This window comes from Rousettus aegyptiacus, unplaced genomic scaffold (assembly GCF_014176215.1).
Source record: "Rousettus aegyptiacus isolate mRouAeg1 unplaced genomic scaffold, mRouAeg1.p scaffold_m13_p_11, whole genome shotgun sequence".
In the NCBI taxonomy this organism is placed as follows: domain Eukaryota; kingdom Metazoa; phylum Chordata; class Mammalia; order Chiroptera; family Pteropodidae; genus Rousettus; species Rousettus aegyptiacus.
Window position 1 is genome coordinate 16628256 of NW_023416286.1, and position 23919 is coordinate 16652174.

At 37.6% G+C, this 23919-nt stretch overlaps 1 protein-coding gene across 3 annotated transcripts in view; it reads right to left on the minus strand.

Moving 5' to 3' along the window:
* WDFY2 (WD repeat and FYVE domain containing 2) overlaps window positions 1–23919 on the minus strand; it is a 149504-nt gene that overhangs the window by 34222 nt on the left and 91363 nt on the right. For 2 of the 3 annotated variants that reach the window (XM_016143071.2, XM_016143072.2), the window contains exons 4-6: window positions 16547–16601; window positions 11404–11554; window positions 4622–4734 (exon numbers count right to left, since the gene is read on the minus strand). In XM_016143071.2, the coding sequence (XP_015998557.1) occupies window positions 4622–4734; window positions 11404–11554; window positions 16547–16601 (319 nt within the window). The remainder of the gene's footprint in view (window positions 1–4621; window positions 4735–11403; window positions 11555–16546; window positions 16602–23919) is intronic. The other variant, XM_036228526.1, reaches the window with a different exon arrangement.

Here is a 23919-nt window from a genome sequence, read left to right on the forward strand (position 1 = left end):
CCCTTTCTCCCTAGGGTGTTGTTTACACACCACTTTCCTGTAAGCCTCTCTTTAACTCTGCGGACAGGAGGAGGCCCTCTTGTTTCTTGCTTCCAATGCAGCCTACTCATGACATCAAGGCTTCACGGCACTTGCTACACTCCGATTATCTGCAATTACAGGTTTAATGCTTGTATTCCATGACTGGAAGTTGAATAAAGCATGCATTATGCTTGTTTTCACCTACGTAATCCAGCACCATCATATACAGAGCTAATGACTTGACTGATTCTTAATGAAAATATGCATGTGTTACCCTTTATATAAACTGGATTGATTGAAAGCCACCATTGAAAACAAAAGTTACGTTTTATTTGAATATGCCTTTCCCTGTTTAATAATTTGTTATAGTTACTGTTATTTTCAATAATTTCCCTAACAGTTAATGAAAAAGTCTGTATTTAATTTTTCATTAATTAGTATGCTTGGCAGATTTACATTCAAGCCATCCTGTTTCTAATATGTTTAAACTGATATAAAAAAAAATTCTTGGAAGTAAAAAAACATATATTTATTAATACTATTGGAAATGGTCAAAATTTGATTTTTTCCCCCTTTGTTCAAGTCAGTGTATGAATTTTTGGTAGCAATATATTCTAATTTTTGCAGAAATAGCAATAAACTAAGATACTTGGCATTTAGTTCCAAAAATAAAACCAGCAGAGGGAGCATAAGAACATAAAACTAGTTTCCTAAGTCTCCATGGATTAGTAAGTTATTAGGCCGATTCCATCATAACCCATATTTTTATATGACCTTCTGTACTATAACCGAGAGTGATGAGTGAACGGTTATGACTCTGCACATACACCAAAGACTTGTCTGCTTCTGAGTTTGGATCTGGACTGATGAGACCCTAAAGATCACTGTACCGGATCGTGGTTCATTTTAAGGTCTATGTTTGGGAGGTAAGGGAATTGGGAGACTAAACTAATTCTTACAAAACCCCTTTTTCCAGAAGTGTGTCTGGCCAAGCTTGCGACCTCGCAGGGCCCAGAATGGGGCTACTGCATGGAAAGAGCTCACCACCGTCGGAATCCCCACAGAATCTCGTAGAGGTCCTTGCTCCGGCTTTAAATAAATGAGCTGTGCCGTAGCCAGATTGGCAATGGGTAGATACTACTGCTAGGAATAATAACAAGTTAAATATGTGTCTCGGTACATGTTAGTGACCTTTCTAGGCCATGTCTTGTCTTCCTCAAAGACAGCTCATGATAAAATCACATGAAAATGCTTTAAATATTTTAAGACGGACAAGACACAACGTCAAGGTAACATTTTCTAGTAGAACTAACTCTCAAGACATGAAACCCTTGGCCCCCATCTGGCTCACCACACAGCAGCAGCTAATTACCCTTTTTCTGACCTGGAGGCAACAATACAGAACTCAGAGCACTCCTACCAGCCACCATATGGTGAACTCCTGACCACTACTGAGCCAAAACGTCAGGCTCAAAACCACCTCCGTCAAACCAAATCTAGGAACTAGCCAGTCCATCATTGCCTAAATGTTACCTTTAGTCCGTCTACTGCTCGCTTTCCCATTACCACTGCCATATACTGAGGTGCTGGCTTTCCAATTACATGTCCCACTCTACTGCCAGAACCACCTCTTAAAATCCAATCAGGTTAACGTCTTTGCTTAAAACTCTATAATGGTTTTTCACTGACATCAGGGTAATGCCTCAGTGATCTGAACTGACTCTAGCTTCCTTTCTGGTTGTCCCCCACCTCCTACTCAGTGTTCCAACCAAAAAGCATTACTAGAGTTGCCAAGAGAGCCACACTTGTACATCTCCATGCCACCATGCCGGTTTGCTCTGCCAGGAATACTCTTCTCACTTTTTCATAAACTCGACACTTACTCCTTCCCAAAGATCTTAACTCAAGCAACATCTCCCCTGGGGAGGCCTTCCCTGATTAACTGCCACTCCTACCCAAGCTGGGTGCCCATCCTGTGTTCCCGGAGGCGCGCAGTACCTGCTTCCCCACTGCCCTCACCACCATGCACTAGGATGATTACTGTTTAGCTTCTGTCTCTCACTGGGCTGTACAGAATTTGAGGGCAATGACTGTGCCTTTATTTCTGTGATTGGGGGTCCTGGCTGAGATCAACTAGGGAGGTGGGTCCAGGGCAGAACTCACAAAGAGACCACAAAGGAGATGGGAAAGAGCAGTTGGGAGAGGCAGAAGAAACCTGGGAAAGCACATGTCACAGAAGCCCACGGAGGACAGATACAAGCAGGAAGGAATGGCCATAATGTAAAACACTGCTGAAAGGTTTAAGGAGGACATAGCTTAAAACATGTCCACTGGACTTAGCAGGCCACTGGCCACCTGAGAGGGCAGTTTAGGCAGAGTGATGAGACAGGCCAAATTGTAGGTGGCTGGAAAACAAATAGGAGGTGAAGAATTTGAAGCAGCTGGGAAAATGATATTCTTTTAAAAAAAAAGCACTGCTATTTGCTACAACATAAAGTTTAGGCTGAGTGAAATAAGGCAGTCACAAAACAACAAATTCTACGATTCCCTTCACTGGAGGTACAGAGTATTCAAAGTCACAGGGAGGAAAAGTAGAATGGTGGTTGCCAGGGGCTGGGAAGAAGGGGGACGTTAGTGCTTAATGGGTACAGAATTTCAGTTTTGCAAGGTGAAAAACGTTCTGTAGAAGGATGGTGGCAAAACAATGTGAATGTACTTAATCTCACTGAGCTTGCACAGTTAAAAATGATTAAAATGATAAATTTTAGATTACATATATTTTACCACAATTTTTTTAAAAAGGAAAAAGCATTGCTATTAAGAAAGTAAGATGGAAGTTGCTACAACAGGACATGAAATTGAGAGGGGTTTTCCTTGTTTTGTTTGTTTTTAACAGAGAGGCAAGAAACTTTAGCATGTTAATAAACTGAGAAGAATAAGTTAGTCAAAAGGGAGAAAAGAGAAAGACTTTTGGTGTGGAGACCCTGAGGAGACTGAGCCTGGGGCCACAGGACAAGGCAGAAGGGCAAGATGTGAGGAGGAGATAGAGGTGAAATTTGCCTGTTGAGGAGGGAATACCGTGGACAAGAAAAAAATTTTTTTTAAAGCTTCTATCTGATAATATCTACTTTCCTTTGAATGAGAATGATGGGGGATGGGAGGAGGGGCTTGGGGAGAGTGAGGAAGGTCTGAGAAAGCTGTTGAGGGGAATGGGAGGAGCGCACTGAAGATCTGTAGAGGGTCTATGTGGAGGGATTATGAGACAATTCCTGAGCCTGGATTGGAAATGATGGGCTAAGACTCGCAGTGTGATCTGTGGCTGGGTCCAGCCCCAGTGACTAGTAAAGAGCATGGATAAGGATTGAATCACAGACAAGGCTTACCAAGAAGGAGGAACAAGGGGACCCTGAGCTGAGCATGCTGGGAAGCATGTGGCTGAAGGGACGCACCACTGGGAAGGAAGGAGAGATGGGGTGGAGACATATGGAACAAAGGATCAAGGACCCAACTTCTCAACAAGGGCAAGAGCAAGTGGGTTTAGGGAAGTGAAAGATTACAACACTGAAGTTAGCAGTGAAACACGGATGTTTAAGATTCCTGGCTAGGGTATAGGTGGCTGAAAAGAGAAATCCAATCAGGAGGACCTGGGGCCCAGCCACAGGAGATGTTTCTGTGTGTCCTTCCTCCCAAAGGCAGAGATAATGCAGATGATCTTTTAAGACTCTTCCCCTCCCCAACCCCCACATTCAATTTTCTCTTTAACTGCATTATTTTTTTTTCTCTTTAGGAAATCCCTTATGCTCTAGGTACTATCCCATTTTACATTCTCATTCACTTACTTTGATTCTTATTATGATGTCTAAACTCAACATTAACCTTGATCTGTACTAAACTACTGGGTTGGTTATCTGAAGAGATGCAAAAGCCCATTAGTATTCATGAAAACAGGCAGTGACTCACTCAACAGAGTCAACATCACATATTAAAAATACTAGTAAAAATTTAACCATCATCACCTATTCAAGTCTTTTAAAAGTTAAGAGTGGATATTTTATATAACCTTGTTTAAATGAACCTGAGGAGACCAGTAACATTAAAAGGGCCTTGGGTTTTAAACTGAATAGAATCCAAAAGGAAGGGAAGTTAAAGAGTAACTTGTACCTCTATCATGGCTACCCATGATAAACATAATTTTCATTTCATTTGTCTTGGAATTGGTAGTATCTCTTACACACCATCTCCTTGCTTGAAGGATGGCAAGGACAGACTGAGGCAGCTGTCCAGTGGGGTTTGTACAGTTGTCACACGGTCTCAAACGATGTCTCATTAACATATGCCAACACTGACTTTTTCCAGGGCAACATGATAAAGAACTAGTCACCAACATTTTCAAGAGATTGGTTCTTCTTTTGTCTGGATTGATGCAGAAAATTTTTGACGTTATATCTTACTGAGTCATTCTGAAATCAGTTATGTGCATAATGTGTTTCTTTGCATAAACCCAGAGAGTTCATCACTTTGTCACTTTCACAACATGCCATCTGAACACCAGAACATGCAACAGGTGTTAGCTCACTGGAGATTTTGCCTTTAATCCCACCTGTATGTCCTCTGAATGTTGTGATCAGGGTGCAGTTTTCTTGCTCCAGTTTGAGGATGGTTACTTGGCCTGAATGGTCACCGATAAACACATGCCGGGTTTCAACATCAAATCTATCATGAAGCATTAAGGATTGTTTCTCAAAATCAAGTGGAGGGATAAATAAACGTAAAAAGCAATGTGCAAATCCCCTATGAGGAAAACCTGGACATAATTCTGCAAGATACAAAAGTGGATATAACAAAATGAAAGAAAGACACAGTATTATTGGACACTAAGACCCAACATGATAAAGATGTCAATTCTCGCAACATGAAATTGTAAATTTAATATAATCCCTATAAAAATATTAATATTTTCTCCTAGAACTAGATATGTTAATTTTAAAGTTAACAGAGAAAAATAAATAAGCAAGAAGAGCTAGAAAGACTCTGAAAATAACAGTAATGCGGTTATGTAATAGGGGAAGGCTATTCCCCTATTACATAAAACATGTTATAAAGTCCCTTTAATTAAAAGTGTGGACTTGGTGTGTATATAAACAAACGGATCAATGGAAAAGAATACAAAGTCTAGAAAGAGACTCAAAAGCATACAGAAATTTGCAACACGTCTGATAAAGGTGGTTCTTCAAATGAATAAGGAGAAGACGAATTAAAAAAAGGATACTGGCACAAACTGGATAGTCATTTGGAAAAATAAAATAGGACCTGTATTTCACATTATATACCAGGAAAAATTCCAAATGAATTAAGAGATCTAAATGTAAAAAATTAAAAATACAAGTTCTAAATGGGAGAGTTCCTTTATAACCTTGGAGTGGAAAACACTATTTATACTAAAAAACACAAACAACAAATACTATAAGCAAACCTTAAAGACAAACTTGAAAGGGCAATCAAGGAGAAAAAGATCATACAGCTAATAGAAAAATAGGCAAAATTTATGGATGGATAGTTCAAGAAATGAAAATGGTATTGTGCAAAAAAGAACTGACTTAGTAGGCCTCACTGCTTTCCCTTGAAAGGCTGCCTATGAGGCTGCCATGGCACCTGGGAACTTGGATTTTAGACGGGAGTGGCTCACTGTGCCCTACCTGTACAAACACGGTTTATGCCAAACACCTGCTTTCCTTCTGGGAGTCTGGAAGTTTGGTACATGCCAGGCAGAGGCTGCCAACAGACAGTGACCAGTGTCCAGTAAAAATCTGAGCTGCTAAGTCTCCAGGGAGCTTCCCTGGTCGATAAGGGCTAGCAATCCTACCTCTAGAGACCCATCCCAGAGATACGCTGGCAAAAAAACCAAAATGACACATGCCTAAGGCTATTTACTCTATATTACTGTAATAGCTAAAATTTAAAAATAACCCAAAAGTCCAAAAAAAGGGGACTTAATGAATTAACTATGGATACATCCATGCCATAGAATACTAAGCAGGTGAGGGAAAAAAAAGACCTCCATACCATAAACGAAGTGACATGGAGTAACTTTTAAGATATATTATTATGTGGGGAAAAAAGCCAAGGTATGTAAGAGTCCATATGCTTACTATCTTTGTGTAACGAACAGAAAGGCTGCTGACGGAGAAGGGAGAAACAGCTGAGAGGCCAGGGGCAGCAGTGAGGCTTCTCTTGTTATATAATTTCCATTTTGGAATCTTGTAATTATTTTACACATTAAAAATATTTATAAAATTTAAAGAAAAAACTCAAACTAGTAATAAAGTTTAAAACGAAAAAAACCTAACTATTAAGTTGGTGATATAGCCATGTAGTTAACATAAATATCTCAAGTGACTTCGAAATACAGCATTTTGACTATAAGTCATTTGTAGAATATATTCTAAGGACAGAAAGAACTGCAAAGAAATCTAAAATGTCAGTCAGTAGTCTTGTTGTTATAATGTTACTATTATTATTTTGAAACAACTTAAATATACTATAGGATAAGTAAGGAATTATGTTAATGTTTTAGGAACCAAGATATTCAGCTCAAGGCAAAAGAATCAAGTACAAAAATTAAGTAAAAACCTTCTAATGTTAAATTTAAATTAGAAATATTATATAAACTGATAATTTATTTTCTTTTAAAAAATACACACACATATATCTCCTAGCTTTCTCTGAATGCAATATCTCACTAAAAGCAGCAGCTGATTGCAGGGCTGGGACAGGAAGGTACAAATGAGCTTGAGACAGTTGTGCCGAAAAACAAGGAAGCTCTCAGAGGCTAAGGGTTGTGCCAAAAAGACACAGGAGCCAATATAAGTCTTACTGGCCAAAGATGAGACAATATGAACATTAAACAACAACAACAACAACAAAGCCAATTTTTTAAAGTACACTTACTATATTATTAAACAAACAAACTCTAAGACTTTATAATGATGTTCAAAATAATAATAATAAAAGGTCCCTATTGGAGGTAACCAGGACACTAAATCTGTATCTGAAAAAGAGCAATTAAAAGGTAATAATTAAGAATTTATGTTGCTTTTCCTGTACTAATTGTATTTCAGGATAATCAAAAAGCCCTAGTTAAATGAGGTAAAGTTCTGCTTTATAGCAGAATTCCAACTAATACATGTGTAAGAAATGACAGGATTATAAAATCAACATTTAGCAATGCCAGTGAAAGAACTGGTTTAGGCACAATCAGCAATGGATGAAACCATTAAATGAAAAGGCTAATGGGAGGACTACAGTGTAGGGAATGGCTGTCACCACCTGAACCACTAATTAATCTTGGCTTCTCTGGAAGGGTGACAACCCCACAGACTACGTGCTTGCTGCTATGAAGCAATATGGAACACAACAGCACAATTGCTAAGTGTCCTTACCAAAAGCTGAATCTGAACTGAATGAAGATTTTAGAGGCACTTTCAGTTTATAGAAATATGTGGGATATGGGTAGGTAGAGGAAAAGGTTAAATGACAACATGAGGAAGCAGAGATCAATTCAGCATGTGCGGCTGACTGTCTATAGAAGAACTGACTCAGTACCTTTACAGTGGCATTAAAAAAAGGGTGGGGTCACTGCTCTGGACTGAGAGATTGAGGAGATATGACAACCGTAACTGTGGGCCTTGTTTGGATCCGACTTCAAACAAACCCACTGCAAAAAACCATTTTAGAAACAGTAAGCGAGATTTGAAAATTGATTGATCATTTAACAATATCAAGGACTATAAATTTTTAGAATAATAGCACTGTGGTTATTGAAAAAAATGTCCATATTTTTTAGAGGTATATAATAACAGAAATGACATAGGTGTGGAATTTGCTTTAAAATGCTCCAGGAAAAAGAGAGAGAAAGCAAAAAGGGACAGAAGAATCAATAGGGGATCTGAGCGATGAGTATGTGAGTGTCCATTATACTATTTTTTTCCAATTTGGTATATGTTTTGATATTTTTCATGATAATATTTTTTAAAAAAGAACAAGGCATAACAAATTCTCCCTGTCTCAAGAACAAAGGAGAAAAGTTACACTCTACAAACAAGTAGATATATGTAAAACAAAATTAAGATTTATATGGAACAAGATCACCTTATATTTATCTTGATTAATTATAAGAACACAGATGAAAAAACAGATTTAATTTGATATACAACAGTCTTTACAATTCCAAGAAAATAATAGAATTCTCTAAAAAATATATATGTATAAACTCAACTAGAGTTATTTGAAAGAAGGCTGAAATAAAACTGTAGTACAACCTCAAAGCCAGAGTGACTGGCATTAAGTATGATATGAGGAAATATGAAAATCAAGATAATAGCTTTTCAGTACTCTCCCCGAATATGAACAGATCTAAGAGACTACTTGGTGGAAAGACATTTTACTACATAAGGTGACATCTTGAAACTACCTCCAACATGAATAGCAGCTTAAAATGAAGAGCGCTTGAATTATTCTTGTGGAAGCATGAAACATGTGATCAAATCATGGTCAAATGACAAGACTGAAAGGTGAGGTTCAAGTATTCACTTGAATGGTGGTATCTGGAAGATACCACCATTCTGCTGTACTCAGCCATGCAGAGGGCTTGCCGAAAGAATGGTTCCTAAGCCGTAACTCTGGTTCTTCCAGGTAACAGTCATGTGACCTCAAGAAAATCACTAAATTATCTCAGCTTCTCTGAGCTGAGATACTATGAAAATTGAGAATTAGGTCTTTTGGTTTTTACTTCACCTTACTGTTTTGATGAACAAAATAACATGTAGAAAATCTCAGGGACTGCAAATGTAAGTTATTCTTTTTCCTCTCCTTCTCTGCATTATTATTACTATTGTTATTGTTGGTTTTATAGTTCACTTAATATTTGAAGCTTCATATCTTTAGCCAAAGCAATGAAAGATTTTGAGGTTATTCAGAAATTGATAATTTAGTTTGTAAACTGGTCGGTCTCTTTGTCTTCCTTTATTTCTCTACTTCGATTTTGGTTATTTTCATTGCATATTTACTCTCCAATAAAAGGCCTGAAAAGAAAGAAAAATGTTGAATTTAATAGGATTCATCCCGTCACTTGTTGGCTTGGATGAATGGCTGTCTGAGGTGGAGATGGCTGAGAAGTAGTTCATGTGCAGACGTCTCTTATCTACACCACAAGTGTCCACTAGTGTCCAAGATCCACTTCTTCCTTCCTTTATGAAAAAACAAAACAAGTAAAAAAACCCAAAACAAAACAACAACAACAACAAAAACTCAGTACACAACGTGGCAGAAAAAGAAAGAGGTGGGGAGTGGAGGGTTCCCACAAGAAATGTGTTTTAATGTGAAACCCAATACTGTACGGGCTGCCTGTTAACAATCTGTGCACCAGGCAGCTCCCAAAGAAAAACCTCCAGCCCTAGGAAAGCCACATGGTTCTTGGCTGACACTCTGGCCAAAGCAGTGCTGTTATGCTATCCGGGTGCAGCACTGGCAAACCACCAGGAATGTTTGTGCTCCCAGGAGTAAGAGTTAGCACTGTGGCTCCAAAACCAGAGCTGGCGTGATGGAGCTGGTGGAGGGGAGGGGCTCTTCTGGAAGGGCCTGTCTCTCTCTAGTACTGTGGCTCCCCTTTGCCTTAATAGCAAGGTTAGATTGGACAGTCATGGATGCTGGGAAATGAAGCCACAGGCTTCCACACATACACAAGGGCTTCTGGAATCCAATTGCACAGTTTTTTATGCTGGGTAAACTGCCTGGTGCGGCCAAGCAAAGCAGCTGAAAAATGAGGATGACTTGGAGATGCCTGAAGACAGTCAAAGACCACCACAGTGTAGACAAATTCAATTCTGTGTATTTGTGTTTCATTTTTCATTTTCAGAGAGTCTAAAAAGTAAACTTAAAGGTAAGATCTCTATTTTTTCTATATTCCTTGGCTTGGCTAATGATATAGAAGTTGGTGTATTAAGAACTAATTATATCGGTGCCATTAGTTCTGGTCTCAAAGGGGTAATGAAGTATGATGGGGAAATAACAGTCCAAGCAGAAGACCTGGGTTCTGGCAGTGACTTTGCTACATACATCTGTGTGTGTAGACGCACGTAAGGCATGTGACCCTCTGGGCTTCAGCTGACTCATCTGTAAAATCAGGAATTGAGTGGATGAGCTCTAAGGGCCTTTCTAGCTCTAACTCTATAAAAATTATTACTCTACTGGCAAGAGGGTTCATGTATTTCAATTCAAGCATTAGGCTTGTCTGAACTGGCTCTTAGAAAGTAAACTTTAGAGTTTCTTTTATTAACAGGTGGCATCACCCTCTCAAAGACAAGCTGATCCTGTCCTCCATTCCTTATCGCCCTGGCTTCTGGTCTTCCTGGTAATTTGCCACTTTGATAGCCATCCATAAAGGCCATTCTTAGTTTCTTCATCTTGCCCTTTCAGCGAGGAAAATAAGCATACATTAGCCTATACACACAAAAAATACAGCTACTGCCACACATCCACAAAGACACAGCACAATACTTTTTCAAGTTATAGAGAATCACTGAATAGGCATTTTACAAAGGAGATAAAATTTGAAAGCAAGTCTTACTATTTTTGTTTGCTTTGGCTGACAAACGATCTATTTCCATCTATTTTCTCCTTTGCCAGAAAATGAAGAGTTCTATGCTTTTTAAATTAAGAAAGCCAGGGCTCCTCACTCCTCTCAATGGTAGCATCATCTACATAGCCTTCATACTTGTCAAGCCCATGCTCCCTGGAGCCCAGGGAGGACCACTCAGCATCAGCAGGAACTCACACTGAGCACCTAGACCCTAGAAACTTGGGAGAGAGGAATTAACATCATTCAACGGACCCTGGAAAAGTCTTGTACCTGGAACAAAGCCCGTAACATGGTAGCCTCTTGAATGTTTTTAAAATGAATAAGAATCCCATGGTGCTTCTGCCAGGAACCAACAGGAGTGTTCACAACCTTAATATCTATGTATACATTACTTTTGTTCAAAAATAAAAGACTGTACTTCAGTGATGATTTTATCTCCATGTTCCATAATTCCTTCCGACAGCTCAGGCTCACAGTCTGGGCTGAGTCCTATCTAATGTCAGACTTTTGAGTCATAGCAGACCACAACCTGCTCAGCAAGGTCTGTTATTTTGGGCGAAAAGGACGAACCTCACTTTACTCCTCTTACATGAGGGTTTGCGCATTAGGAGAGTTTATGAGCATCTTAATCAGTAGGGCAAGTCGGCAAACAAAAAACTTTCAAGTTGCACATACCCAAAATTTTCATGAAAGAAAGAAGTCAACAGCTAAGTTCCCACCAAGGAATCTTGTCCAGCAAAGGATACTGCAGGCCCGAGGCCACAGCGCTGGTACGATAACCTCCCAGGCGCTGCCCGCTCTCAGAGCAGTGCCAGGCAAATTGCTTGTCCTGTCCCGTGCTCAGCACCCACTCCAGCTCCAGGACAAACAGGATCATCGTCACTCTGCTCTGATGCGCTGGAAACCAAGAAAAAAAGAAAACAACCCATAAAGTATCCTAAAAGAGGCTGGTAAGGCATGATGGTCCACAGAGGTGCAGGTTCTCTTCCCCCTAACCCCAAAATAAACAAAAACAGCCTAGAACAGGGGTTCTCATCAGTGGCTGGGGTGTACTCCTGTAAGAGGTACATCTCAGTTTTTATATGATTTTTTAAAAATGATCCATTTCTTCCCACTGCTTTTTTCTTTCCTGCCTCCGTCAACCCAAAAATTACTACCACGGAGGGATCCCATTACTGAAGGGCCTGGGCCACTGCTCTGAGACATGTTAGAGCTGCTGGACTAGAAAAATCAGATTCAATGTGACTACAAAACACATTAGAAACAATGTTCTTGTAACAAAGTCACTGGGGTCATTTTATCTAAGCTTAAAGTAAGTAAAGATGATTACTCTTCCCCTTTTGATAAAGTCTGGCTTATCAGTCTACAATGAAGTCGTACATCAATTTTCTGGAAGACATAAATGCTTAGAAAGGAGGACAGAATTAGTCCTGAGTGCTAAACAAAAGAGGATGAAACGTCCCTTTCGTCAAAGTACACATATATGTGGTCGTGACAGCAAATTTCCTAGGGCTCCTCATACACAAGAACATCATCACAGAATTACCTCACCACACGATTTCAGAGTTAGAAGAAACTATTCATGTCACCATCCCCATCTCCCTACTTTACATATTTTTCATTTTCAGGGCAAACTCGGGCACAATAAAGTTGAAGAGCTTGGTCAATGTTTCGTGGCTTCTCAACTACCAAATGAAATCAGCAAAATATTTGCTTTCTTCTTATTACACAGTTCTAAGGGGTGAGGTAGAGGGGATCTGTGGCCAGTGAACAGAGCTGACAGGAATAAACAAAGGCTGGCATACCGGAACCTGGACCTCCCAGTCCAGTCTGGTGGATGAGGGTAGGCTCATCATCAGTGTGATGCACTGATAGAGAAGACATGTTTTTATGTTTTGATTATGAAAATACACAGTATGGATAGATCAGTGCGGCTCCATTGGCAATAACAATATCACCTGCCAATTCCTGAGTGCCTAACAAGTGCCCATACTTAAATATATTGTCTTAGTTATTGTAATGACCTTACAAGGTAGGTGTTGTCCTCATTTTACACATACAACCGGTCCGTGGCAAGATGACCCTGTTAGATTGGCTATCAAATAATACAGTCAAAACCAGAGTGAATACCTCCACAGGGAAGTCATTTTAACAAATGCCTGATGTTTTAAAATCTGATATTTTAAGCATGGAGAATTTAAAGGGATACAGAAGGGGTATAAAAGCAATAATACGATGACTTCTCTACAGTAAATATTTGCCTTTCAGCGTATCAGCCACCATCAAGATCAAAAAGATGTGACTTCTTGGAGACACTCTTTAAGATCCTGTCATGTCTGTGTCATGAGATGTCTAATTCAAGTTCCATCAATGATGGAATAAAAACAAACTCTCTAATGGGTCCAAGAGCAACCAAGTATATTTTAGGCAGAAGGTGGCCCCCAGCACTTTGCCTTTTTTTCTCATAAAGAGGCCTTTGACCCTATCTATCACTTTCTAAATCCAAAGGGATGAGAGTAGCCCAGAAGATATGGGGTGTTAGCCCTCTGAGCTGCCATCATGTGCCAGAGGAGGAGACAGAGGCTTAAAAATGTTATGTGACTTGTTCAAAGCTGCACAATCAATGAGTGATGAAACTAAAATTAAAATCATAGTCTTTCTGCCAAAGCTGGTTCTCCTTCTGTGTCAGGCTGCCTATGACTACTGAAAAACAAAACAAAACAAAAACCCAAAACTCAAACACATACTCTTTCTCAGGTCACAGAATTCTTTTATTCATAAAGAAACCCTTTAAAGAGCCATACATATCACTAAGTTATCACCAAGTGTCTAAAACCTGGGCTTGAAGCTTGGCTATACTCTTGAATAGGAATGGTGAGAGAGATCATTCTGGTTTCTATACCTCCTCTGATTTAAAAAAATATTTTAAAAGATGTAATGGTATTGGTCATTATTTAAGATCCTTGGCACAATTTTTATGTTAACTTCCTAATTTGGAGCTTCTAGTACTACATAATTGGTTTAAATCTGTACTCCAAATCCAAGTTTTCTTTTTTTATAAACTGACATATAACATTGTATTAATTTAAGGTATACAACATAATGATTTAATATATGTATATATTGTGAAATAATTACCACAAAGAGTTTTGTTAACATCTATCACCTCACATACACTTTTGTTTTCTTGTGATAAAAACTTTTAAGATCAAAAGTTTTTAGTTAGGATTTTGATTTATCATGAGAGACTTTTCTCTTCTATCCAGATTTGAGAAGAGCAATAAATTTCCCTGTGGTTTTCTGAGCCAATTAAGTGGAGAGTTTTGTTCCTCTCCTTTTCATGGGGTTATAACCTTTTATGGATTTCAGCTTTATATGGAAATCTCAGTTGCATTTCCCATCTCACTCAGACCCTAGGCCTCATCTCAGGTCCCCCAACTGAACATTCATGCAAAAGCTTCTAGCTATTAGGGGCTCTTTTTATCTCTGCAAGACAACTGCAATGTTAGGTCATATGTACAGCACTATGAGCTTTGTGTTTTCTCTTTGCTTCTAGAGCATGGGAATCCTCCTTTTGTTTCTTTCAAGAGCTTAGTAGCATTGCATTAAAAAGAGCCACACACACACACAAAACAACAGAAAGTATCATTTTACCATTTCTTTAGGTGTCTGTGGTGAGTTTATTGAGTCCTTTAGTTATCAATTTTTTAAAATAAACCTCTAATAGACAAAATGGAAATAAATGAGCTATATTTTGATATGTTACATGTTATATAAAACTGGTTTTATATAAGAGGTCTGAAGAATAATGGCACACAAAGAGTGGTTTCTAGTGATATGATCATCATTTGTGCATCTGTGAGGCCAATCATCATTTTTAACAAAGACTTAGGGATGATATATTTTAGCATTATACATTTAAGAAAAACACAAAACTAAGGGGGAGTTAATAAATTTGATGACAACTAGAATTTCAAAATATCTTGACAAGCTAAGATGATGGACTAAATAAAATGAAACGATAACAGAATGTGAAGTCAAGCATTTACGATAAAAAGAAAACAAAACAAGAAACAGCTTTAAAAGTACAAGAGATGCAGCCTAATAACAACTCAAGTGAGGACTGTTGAGGTAGTTGAGTTGACTGCTCCGTATGAACCCACAGTTTAAAGTGGCTGTCACCTCAATATTAGAACAGTGCCCAGGAGAGGAAAGAAATAAGATTTGGTACTTATCACATTATACATGTGTATTATCTCTTATTGTGTAACAAATTACCCCAAAACTTACCGACTTAAAACAGTAAACATTTGTTATGATAAATCTTAGTGCTGCTTAGCCTGGTGCTTCTGCCGAAAAGTCTCTCACATGATAGAAAGAGCAAGATGTGGGATGGGGCTGTGGTCTCATTTGAAAGCCTGACAGAGGGAGGATGTGCTTCTAAGCCCTCTTACACAGTTGCTGACATGATTCAGTTCCTAACAGGCTGCTGAACTGAGGGCTTTGGTTCTTTACTGACTGTTGACATGGCCTCCCTCAGTTCCTTACTACACGGGCTTCTTCTCAAGGCAGCTCACAACACAGCAGCTGGCTTCCATCAGAACAAGAAAGCAAGAGAGCAGGATCAAGGTGAGAGGCTTGAATACCATGGAGCAAAGATCACTAGGAGCCATATTAGAGGCTGCCCTCCACAATGCGTCACATGTTTAAGTGGCCTCAACAAAACAACATGATATCTCAAAATCTGTGACCAAGGCCAAAAAAAATTTTTTAAAGAACAAAAACTCAGATCATGTAAAGACAATGTAAAATGCTTAGGCTAGGAATGAGAAGGAAAAAAGGAGGAAAGGAATGGACAGGGGAGGGAATTTTCATGGCTGTTTTAAAATCACTAATAAGCTGTAAACTGTAGGAGAGTGTACTCAGTTTTTGAAGCTCCAACAGGCTAAGCAACGACCAATAGGGGAACATTCTAGACCTTATCACATAACATTTTAATGGTCTGTTTATCTATTGTATTCTCCACATGATTATAAACTACTTATAGGAAGATACTATAGTCTTGTTGACTATTATAATTCTCAGTTACTGGAACAAACTGGTAATCAGTACAGACTATTATAAATACTTGATAAGTGATATGTGAAAATATTAAAGAATAAATCTATAGGAAAATTAATTTTCATTCAAAATTTAAAAATAAAGAACTTAATGCTTAGCATTTTCCCAAATGGTATGGGTATGGGTTGCTATTTCTCCGAAAGTAACAGAGGAGATGCTGGATGACTATGCAGAATGAATGAGGTCAAGAGATTTGGATGAAATGAGCTCTAAGTGTTATAAAGTCCACCTCTAATGTTCTGATCCCATGACACTGTTGGTCCGGATAAAGAAATTCTTAACAAAAATTACTCTTGATCCATATGATGAAAATGGCCTATGGTACATGTCAATGCTAAAGGCATAATAAAACCATAATTCCCTCCCTTAGGCAGTATAATCAGACCACCTTTTAAAACATTTAATGAAACGAGCCCCATGTAAAGCCGCTCACTCTTCACACTGACCATACACTCTATGTCTGTTGCACTGTTTCAAGGCAGGATGGTATAGAGCAGGAAGCCAAAGGACAAAGGCTGTGGGTTCTGGTGTCACACTGACCTGCCTGGTCTGGCTCTGCATGTACCAGATATAGGGCCGTAGGCAGGTCACCTAATCTATTTGGGCCTCAGCAATCTTAATCCTAAAACTAGGATAATATTCACTTCGAAGAGTTGTTCTGTTTTGCTCCCCCTGACTATTATAAAGAAAAGCCCCTCTTATGACAGTGGAAACCATCGAGAAACATTTCAAGGTCTAGGTAAATGAAAACACTGCTCTCATTCCTACCTTGATAGTTTTTCACAGGAGTCATCTTGTTATAATCTTCTGATAAAATAAATTCCTGTAAAAGAAAAATATTAAGCAAAAAGAAATTCTTTAAGTGAATGATGTTTCAGTAAAACCAGACTGTGTAAAGCAAACATCACCACAGAATTACATCTCACATTAGTATTTTGCCAATCAACTCAGCATTTTTGTACTTCTTTAAAAGTAATAATCATAACTGTAATCTGATGCAATTATCATAATTTTTACCTATGACTCGAAGCTGATATTTGGAGTATGCATGAAAAGAAACTGCATCAAGTTCAGAATCTGAATACTGATAAATTTTGAAGATAAACCTAATTCGAATTATTTTACTTTCAATGGTGCCATGGCTGACCAAATAGATGGCAATGCTCTACTGGAGAAATAAACATTTTAAAGATTTATTTCTAATACTAGTAACTTTCTCTGTACTATGAGCTTCTTAAGGCTGCATCTTATTCTTCTCTGTATCCTCAAGGCACCTGGCACAGTGCCTTGGCACAGCAGGTAATGAATAAATACTGAATAAATGAATATGTGAAAAGCATCTCCCAATTTGATGAGGTTAGTTTGGGTGTCAAATTTATTCAAAATCAATTTCTATATGACACACTGTATATACTCTTTGTGGGGACACATGAAAGGTGAGTGAGTGTGTGTGTGCTTATCGTATGTCATTCACCTCACTTCATCTCACCACGTAGGCATCGTATCATCTCACATCATCACAAGAAGAAAAGGGTAAGTACGGTATGAGATATTTTGAGAGGTAGAGACCATATTCATGTAACTTTTATTATAGTATATCGTTATAATTATTCTTTCATTATTGTTAATCTCTTATTGTGCCTAATTTATAAATTAAACTTTATCGTAGGTGTATATATATAGGAAAAAACTAATATAACATAGAATTTAATATTATCTGTGGTTTCACGTATCCACTGGGGGTCTTGGAACATATTCCCCACAGATAAGGGGGTACTACTGTATTATAAAAATACATTATTTACATATTGAGTTCTTTAAATTAGGAATAATTTAGAAAACATCTTAATATGTACGCAGTGTACGCAGTTATATTTATGGCCACGTTTTAGTTGCTAATTTATAGTTTTATTGGCTTATATTTGGAAAACATTTTACTTTTTAAAATTTTATTAAAAATTTTCTTCATGGTCAAGATATTAATGATTTTGTAAATGTACAGCAGATATGAGAAAAATGTATTTTCTCTAAGTTCTAGTTCTATTTGTATATCTATGTAATGAAACTGATAGTTTTCAAATATTGTATATTTTTACTTGTCTACTTGAATTTTAAATTCAGAAAGATGTGCTAAAAATGGACATTTTAGTGTTTATTATTCTGATTATAAAAGTAATATGCTTACTATAGACAAACGAAAGCTATGGAACAATATCAAGAAGGAAATTTAAATTGTCTATAACTTTACAAATTAGTGATAATTCCTGTTAATATTTTGGCTGTTTTGCCTTTCAATCTTTTCCCTTATATATATCAAAACACATTAAAATGAAACAGCACTACTGCTGGTACTGTTCTGTAGCTCTCCTTTTTAACTTAACATTATCACATGAATATACTTCATCATTAAACACTCTTTGAAAATTTAAGTTTAATGACTAAATAATATTCCATTGAACAGCTATGTAAGATTTTATCTAATTTGTCTCTTCTGATCATGACATTTCTAAGACACCAGTTATTATTTTTAATGAGGTTATCCTTATAAATTTTGTCTGTTTTTATAATTATTTTCTTCAAATGGTTTTCCAGAAATGGAATTATTGATATAAAATGTACGAATACTTCTAAAGCTCTAGTTGCCTATCATCAATAATTTTTCTGAATAGTCTGTGCCAATTTACATTCTCACTATCAATGTACAAAGAGAGATTCTTTTATAAATTCTAGCCAACACATATATTCTAAAATTGCTACTACTTAGAAATAAATAGAATTAAAAAAAATTTTGAACACTCTAAAATGTTTATTACCCCTAGCATTTTCTTTTTTGTGACTTTTCTTCTATCTGAAGAATTTTAGTGTTTTCCTTATCTATTTGTATATGCTTGTTGTAGACTGAAATTATCCTTTTTGTCGTATTTTAAGCAACTACTTGTTTTCATTTAAACTGTATTTTAAGTAGCTTTTTTCTATCAGTTATAAATTTTATGTAATCAAATATATTTTCCTTTGTGATTTCCATTGTTTTAAGCTTACACATTTTTCCAAATATTATTTATAAATTTCTGCTCTATTTACTTCAAATTTTTTTTGTTTTCGTTTTTCTTTTACTTTGTACTTTTAAAGCTGCTTAAAGCACCTAAAAGGTATTTTGGTATAAAACGTGAAGTGAAGATTAAATCGATCTTTCTCTTAAAAGCAAACCACCATTTCAGCACCATTTATTTCATAACCTCTGCCATTGACTTGTGATGTCTCCTTTACCATATATTATGTTCTTACATATAATTGGGTCTGTTTGGGAGTTATCTAACTCCACTCTATCAATCTGTTATTCTATTCTTGGGTTAAAATAAAAATGATTTAATCACTATAGATATAAATATGTGTAACAAAGAAGCTATGTGCCTAATTTCTTTAAAAAAGTAGCAAAATGATCATTAAAATAATCTTTTTTGTAACAAAAAAGAAAAACCACATTAAAAATTTTTATTGGAATTGCACTAAATCTTTAAATTCAGGAAGAAGTGACTTTTGAAAGTCTTCTATGTACATCAGCAAATTCTAATGATGTTATTCAACTAAGTTTCACATATTTCTTTTTAAGACTATGTGTAGATTTTTGTTGTTAACTTACGTGAATGGATCATTTTTCTACTACTTGGCAAACTCTGAGTGAAAAAAAATAGATTTACAGGTGCTTCTTTTGGACTAAATCTGAAAAATAGTGGTATCACAGTTTCTGGGAGACACATTATGAACCCACTAAAAATCTTGACTTGTGACAGTTATGGTAAGATGATCAATGCTGGATAGAATACTTGGTTACATGGGACACAATCCAAAGGCAGAATAAGGCACTATTCTATTCCTAGGATTTAAAAATAAAGAAAGAAGGTGTGTTTCAGATCGAACTAGAAAAAGAGAAGAGGGAAAAAAATGGCACGACTGACTTCCAATGTTAAGGGTTGTTATTAATAGGGTGGAAAAAAGGAAAATGGAGTATGCTATTAAGCTTCCTTGTACATTTGTCAATGCTTTTTCTACTCTTCCTGTCTCTTCAAATTCCTATGAAAACCAGGTCCTGCAGAGTGAGTCAATCAGATGGTAATATTACTTTATTTGGGCAAAATCATAATGAAAAGTTTCTAGCATGCTCTGTCACTAAAAAATGCACAAGGCTCATGCTTGTGTATACACATGTCATTCTCAATCCTCTTCTGGTGTTTCAAAAGAACAATGATTTCCTATTGGTTTATAAAACTGTATCTGTCAAGTAGGAACCATGGCTCTTGTTTGGTAACACAGTTCACCTTACCTGAGTCAGGTTGCTATTCAGCTCTTGCTCAGACTAAGTAAGAGGTCAATAGGTAGTACTTTGTGTTTTCAGTAGAATGAAAGTTATGATTTTGTTTTTCTGGTCATTCTTAAATTCATGCACATCACAAGTTCCCAGGGATGTCCTGGATTCTTCTGTGAAATGCAGGAAGTAATGCAACAGTAGACTAGGATCCAGAGTGCTGTGCTGTAGCTCTGGTTCCATTCAGGGAACCGGGAAGGACAGGAGTACGGAAGGCCCAGGAGCACAGAAGGCAGCAGCTCCCACCTTGGGCTAAGCTTATATTTACTTATTTCTTTCCTCTTTCCCTCCCTCCCTCCTTTCGTCTGTGTCTGTCCATCTGTCCATCCAACCCTTTCTTTTTTCAAAATAATGTTCACCCACTCAAAAATACAAGAACTTTTAAACAATCAATAATAATTAGAAAGCAATGAGCTTGGCCTTTCTGCTATTCCATGGTCACTCTAAGTTTACAGTAAAGGAATGCTGCTACAAAGTTCTAAACAAGGCCCACCTGCTCACCTATTAAGGGTGAATAGACCTTAAAGAAGTCTAGTAATAGAACCATACACCATCTTACACATAAAAAAAATATGTATCCATTCTTAGTTTCTTGCTTTAGTTGGAAGTTTGCCAATGGTCTCTTATTTCTTAAAATATAGTACTACTTTAGGAAATAGAAATATAATTTAAAATTAGATTATTAGCTACTGAATCTTTGTCATATTTGTTGCATATCAGAGCATATACATTGATTTAATGTTTGATAAACCTAATTTTTAAGAAGAAAACTGAATTAGAGTCTTTGGTTAGGTTTTCCTGTTCTCTCAGAAAAAATACCAACCAGCTAGGTCATTCCAACAAGCCAGGTCATACAAAACCTAAATAGGAATTCTTAACTCAGCCCAAATATGATAAAGAATGAAGGAAAGAAGGGTGTCGTCTGCTTAACTGCCAGCAAAAGTGTCAAAAAATTTACAGCTCTGAGATACTCTCATACGTTTGCCTACACAAAACCATCACTGTAGAGAAGATATACACATAAAGTTTCATGAACACACAGATACCACCATTTTTGCTTGGGAACAGAGGCGTCTTCTTTCTGCATTTGCCTCCATAAAACAGAAACTGATCTAAGGCCAAAATCTTGTTGAGAGGCTCAATATTGGTAAACCTTTTATTTTACATTTCTGTATAAATTCATTTATGTATCTGCTTTAGAAATGTTCAGGATATTGCTTAATATATTACTCAGTGTCTCAATTATTAATTTACATGAGGATGATTGATTTTTAAAATTGTGGTAAAAATAGTTAACAATAAATTTGACATCTTAATCATTTCTAAGTGTATAGTTCAGTAGTGTTAAGTATATTCATATTGTGCATTGTGCAATAGATCTCTAGAAACTTTTCATCTTGCAAAACTGAAACACTATACCCACTAAACACTAACTCCCCAACCCCCCCCCCACCCCCGCCAGTCCTTGGTAATCACCTTTCTAATGTTTGTTTCTATGATTTTGACTACATTACATACTGCACATGAATGGAATCATACAGTATTTGTCCTTTTGTGATTGGCTCATTTCACTTCACATAATGCAGCATGTGACAGGATTTCTTTCTCTTTTAAGGTTGTGTCATATCTTATTATATGTATAAACTACATTTTCTCTGTCCATTCATCTGACAGTGGACATCTAGGTTGCTCCCACTTCTTGGCTATTGCGAATAGTGCTGGAATGAACATGGGTGTCCAAATCTCTCTTCCAGATCCTGCTATGAATTCTTTTGGGTGTATACACGTAAGTGGAATTACTGGATCATATGGTAATTCTATTTTTAATTTTTAAGGACCATCCATATACAAGAGGGTGATTGATTTTAAATTCTGTGTTAGAAAACTATCATTACGCTTAAAACTGCTTTCTTTTTATTATATGGTTTCATGATTAATAGCGTCTCCTTTATGCCTTGGCTACTAGGTAATTCAGAATCAAATTCAAGTCTTAACCACAGAACTTACACTAGTCTAGTCCTTATAATCTGCATATTTGTGTTATTTATTCTATTATTCACTCAAGTTTTTTCAGTTACCAGGAACTCAAGCCAGTAAAAAGAGGATTTAGATGGGGGGAAAATGGCATAGATGACAGAGGTTCTGTTCATCCCTCTGGCGACCAAATCAAAGTTGTGACAGAAATAAGCAGCAGCAGCAAGGAAAAATCGCTTAGCATCTAGATGAACAAGTCATACAACTAGGGAGAAATCCAAGAATTCGCCCTACAATGGCAGAAGGTAGGACAGCGCGAGGACGCGGGGCTGCCCAGTCTCGAGCAGCTGAGCGAGACAGAGGCTGCGGCAGCGGCAGACGCCTCTTAAAGGGGCTGCGTCCACGAGCGGATTTTTCCAGTGACAGACTCGTTCGCTCTGAGCACCAGTGCCGATTCAGCTGCGTGCATGGGACACCGGGACTTACAGGGAGACACTGTTGGAGTGAGGGCCAAGGTGAGACTCGCTCTGTACAGAAGTGCCAGCGGTATCTGTTGGTCCCTGGTGAGCCCTCCCGGCTACCAGTGCATGAACAGTGCTGCCATAGGCGTGACGTCATCAAACCGGATTAGAGAAGTTGCTCCGCCCAGAGGATTCCCTAAAACCCCATCTCCCCTACATGCGGCCCCACCCAAGCCACATCCCAGTGTATCCTCAGTGAGTCAGGTGCTCCTTGCTGAGCAGTGCCTAGACTCACACTGGAGGCAGCTGTCCTTGGTCTCTGGTATGGCCTTTTAGGCAGTTATAAGCACAGTTATCTGTGGATCGCTTGCTGAATCTTAACAGATGCCCGGGAGGGGCAGACACTTGGGCTAAGTTTGGCCTGCAGCTGAACCCCTCTCGGGACTGTGCCACTGGACACCTACTTCACAAATCCACACTAATATGACCAGAAGACTTAGGAGCTTTGCTTAGTACATATAAACAAATACAAAAAGGCAGCTAAAATGGGAAGACAAAGAAGCAGAAACCATGTGAGAGAACAGAACAGAGATCCAGATGTAATAGAGTCAAGTAATCTAACAGATGCAGAGTTCAAAACACTGGTTATAAAGATGCTCAATGAACTTTTGGGAAGTGTAGATAAATTTAGTGAGAACTTCAACAAAGAGATAAAAAACATAAAAATGAAAGTGGAAATTATAAAAGGGAACCAGTATGAAATAAAGAACACATTATCTGAGATGAGAAGTATATTAAATGGAATAAACAAAGGAATAAACAAAGTGAATAAAGAAAAGGATCAAATGCCTTATCTAGAGGATGGGAAAGCCAAGTACACTCAATCAAAATGGCAAGAGATGAGATGCCAAGACTATAAAATAATTTAAGGAGCATATGGGACACTATCAAGGGCCAAAATATGTGTCTGATAGGCGTACCTGAAGGAAAACAAGATGTTGAACAGCTAATTGAAGACATAATGATGGGAAACTTCCCTAACCTGGTGAAGGAAATGGACATAAAACCCCAGGAAACTCAGAGAACCCAAAAAAACAGGGATCCAAACAGGCCCACACCAAGACACATCATTATGAAAATGCCAAAGGTTAAATACAAAGAGAAGATCTAAAAAGCAGCAAGAGAAAAGCAGTTAGTTACCTACAAGAAAGCACCCATAAAACTGGCAGCTGATATCTCAAAAGAAACTATGCTGGACAAGATGAAGACCCAGGATCTACAACTAAGAATACTTTATCCAGCAAAGCTATCATTTAGAGTTGAAGGACAGATAAAGAGCTTCC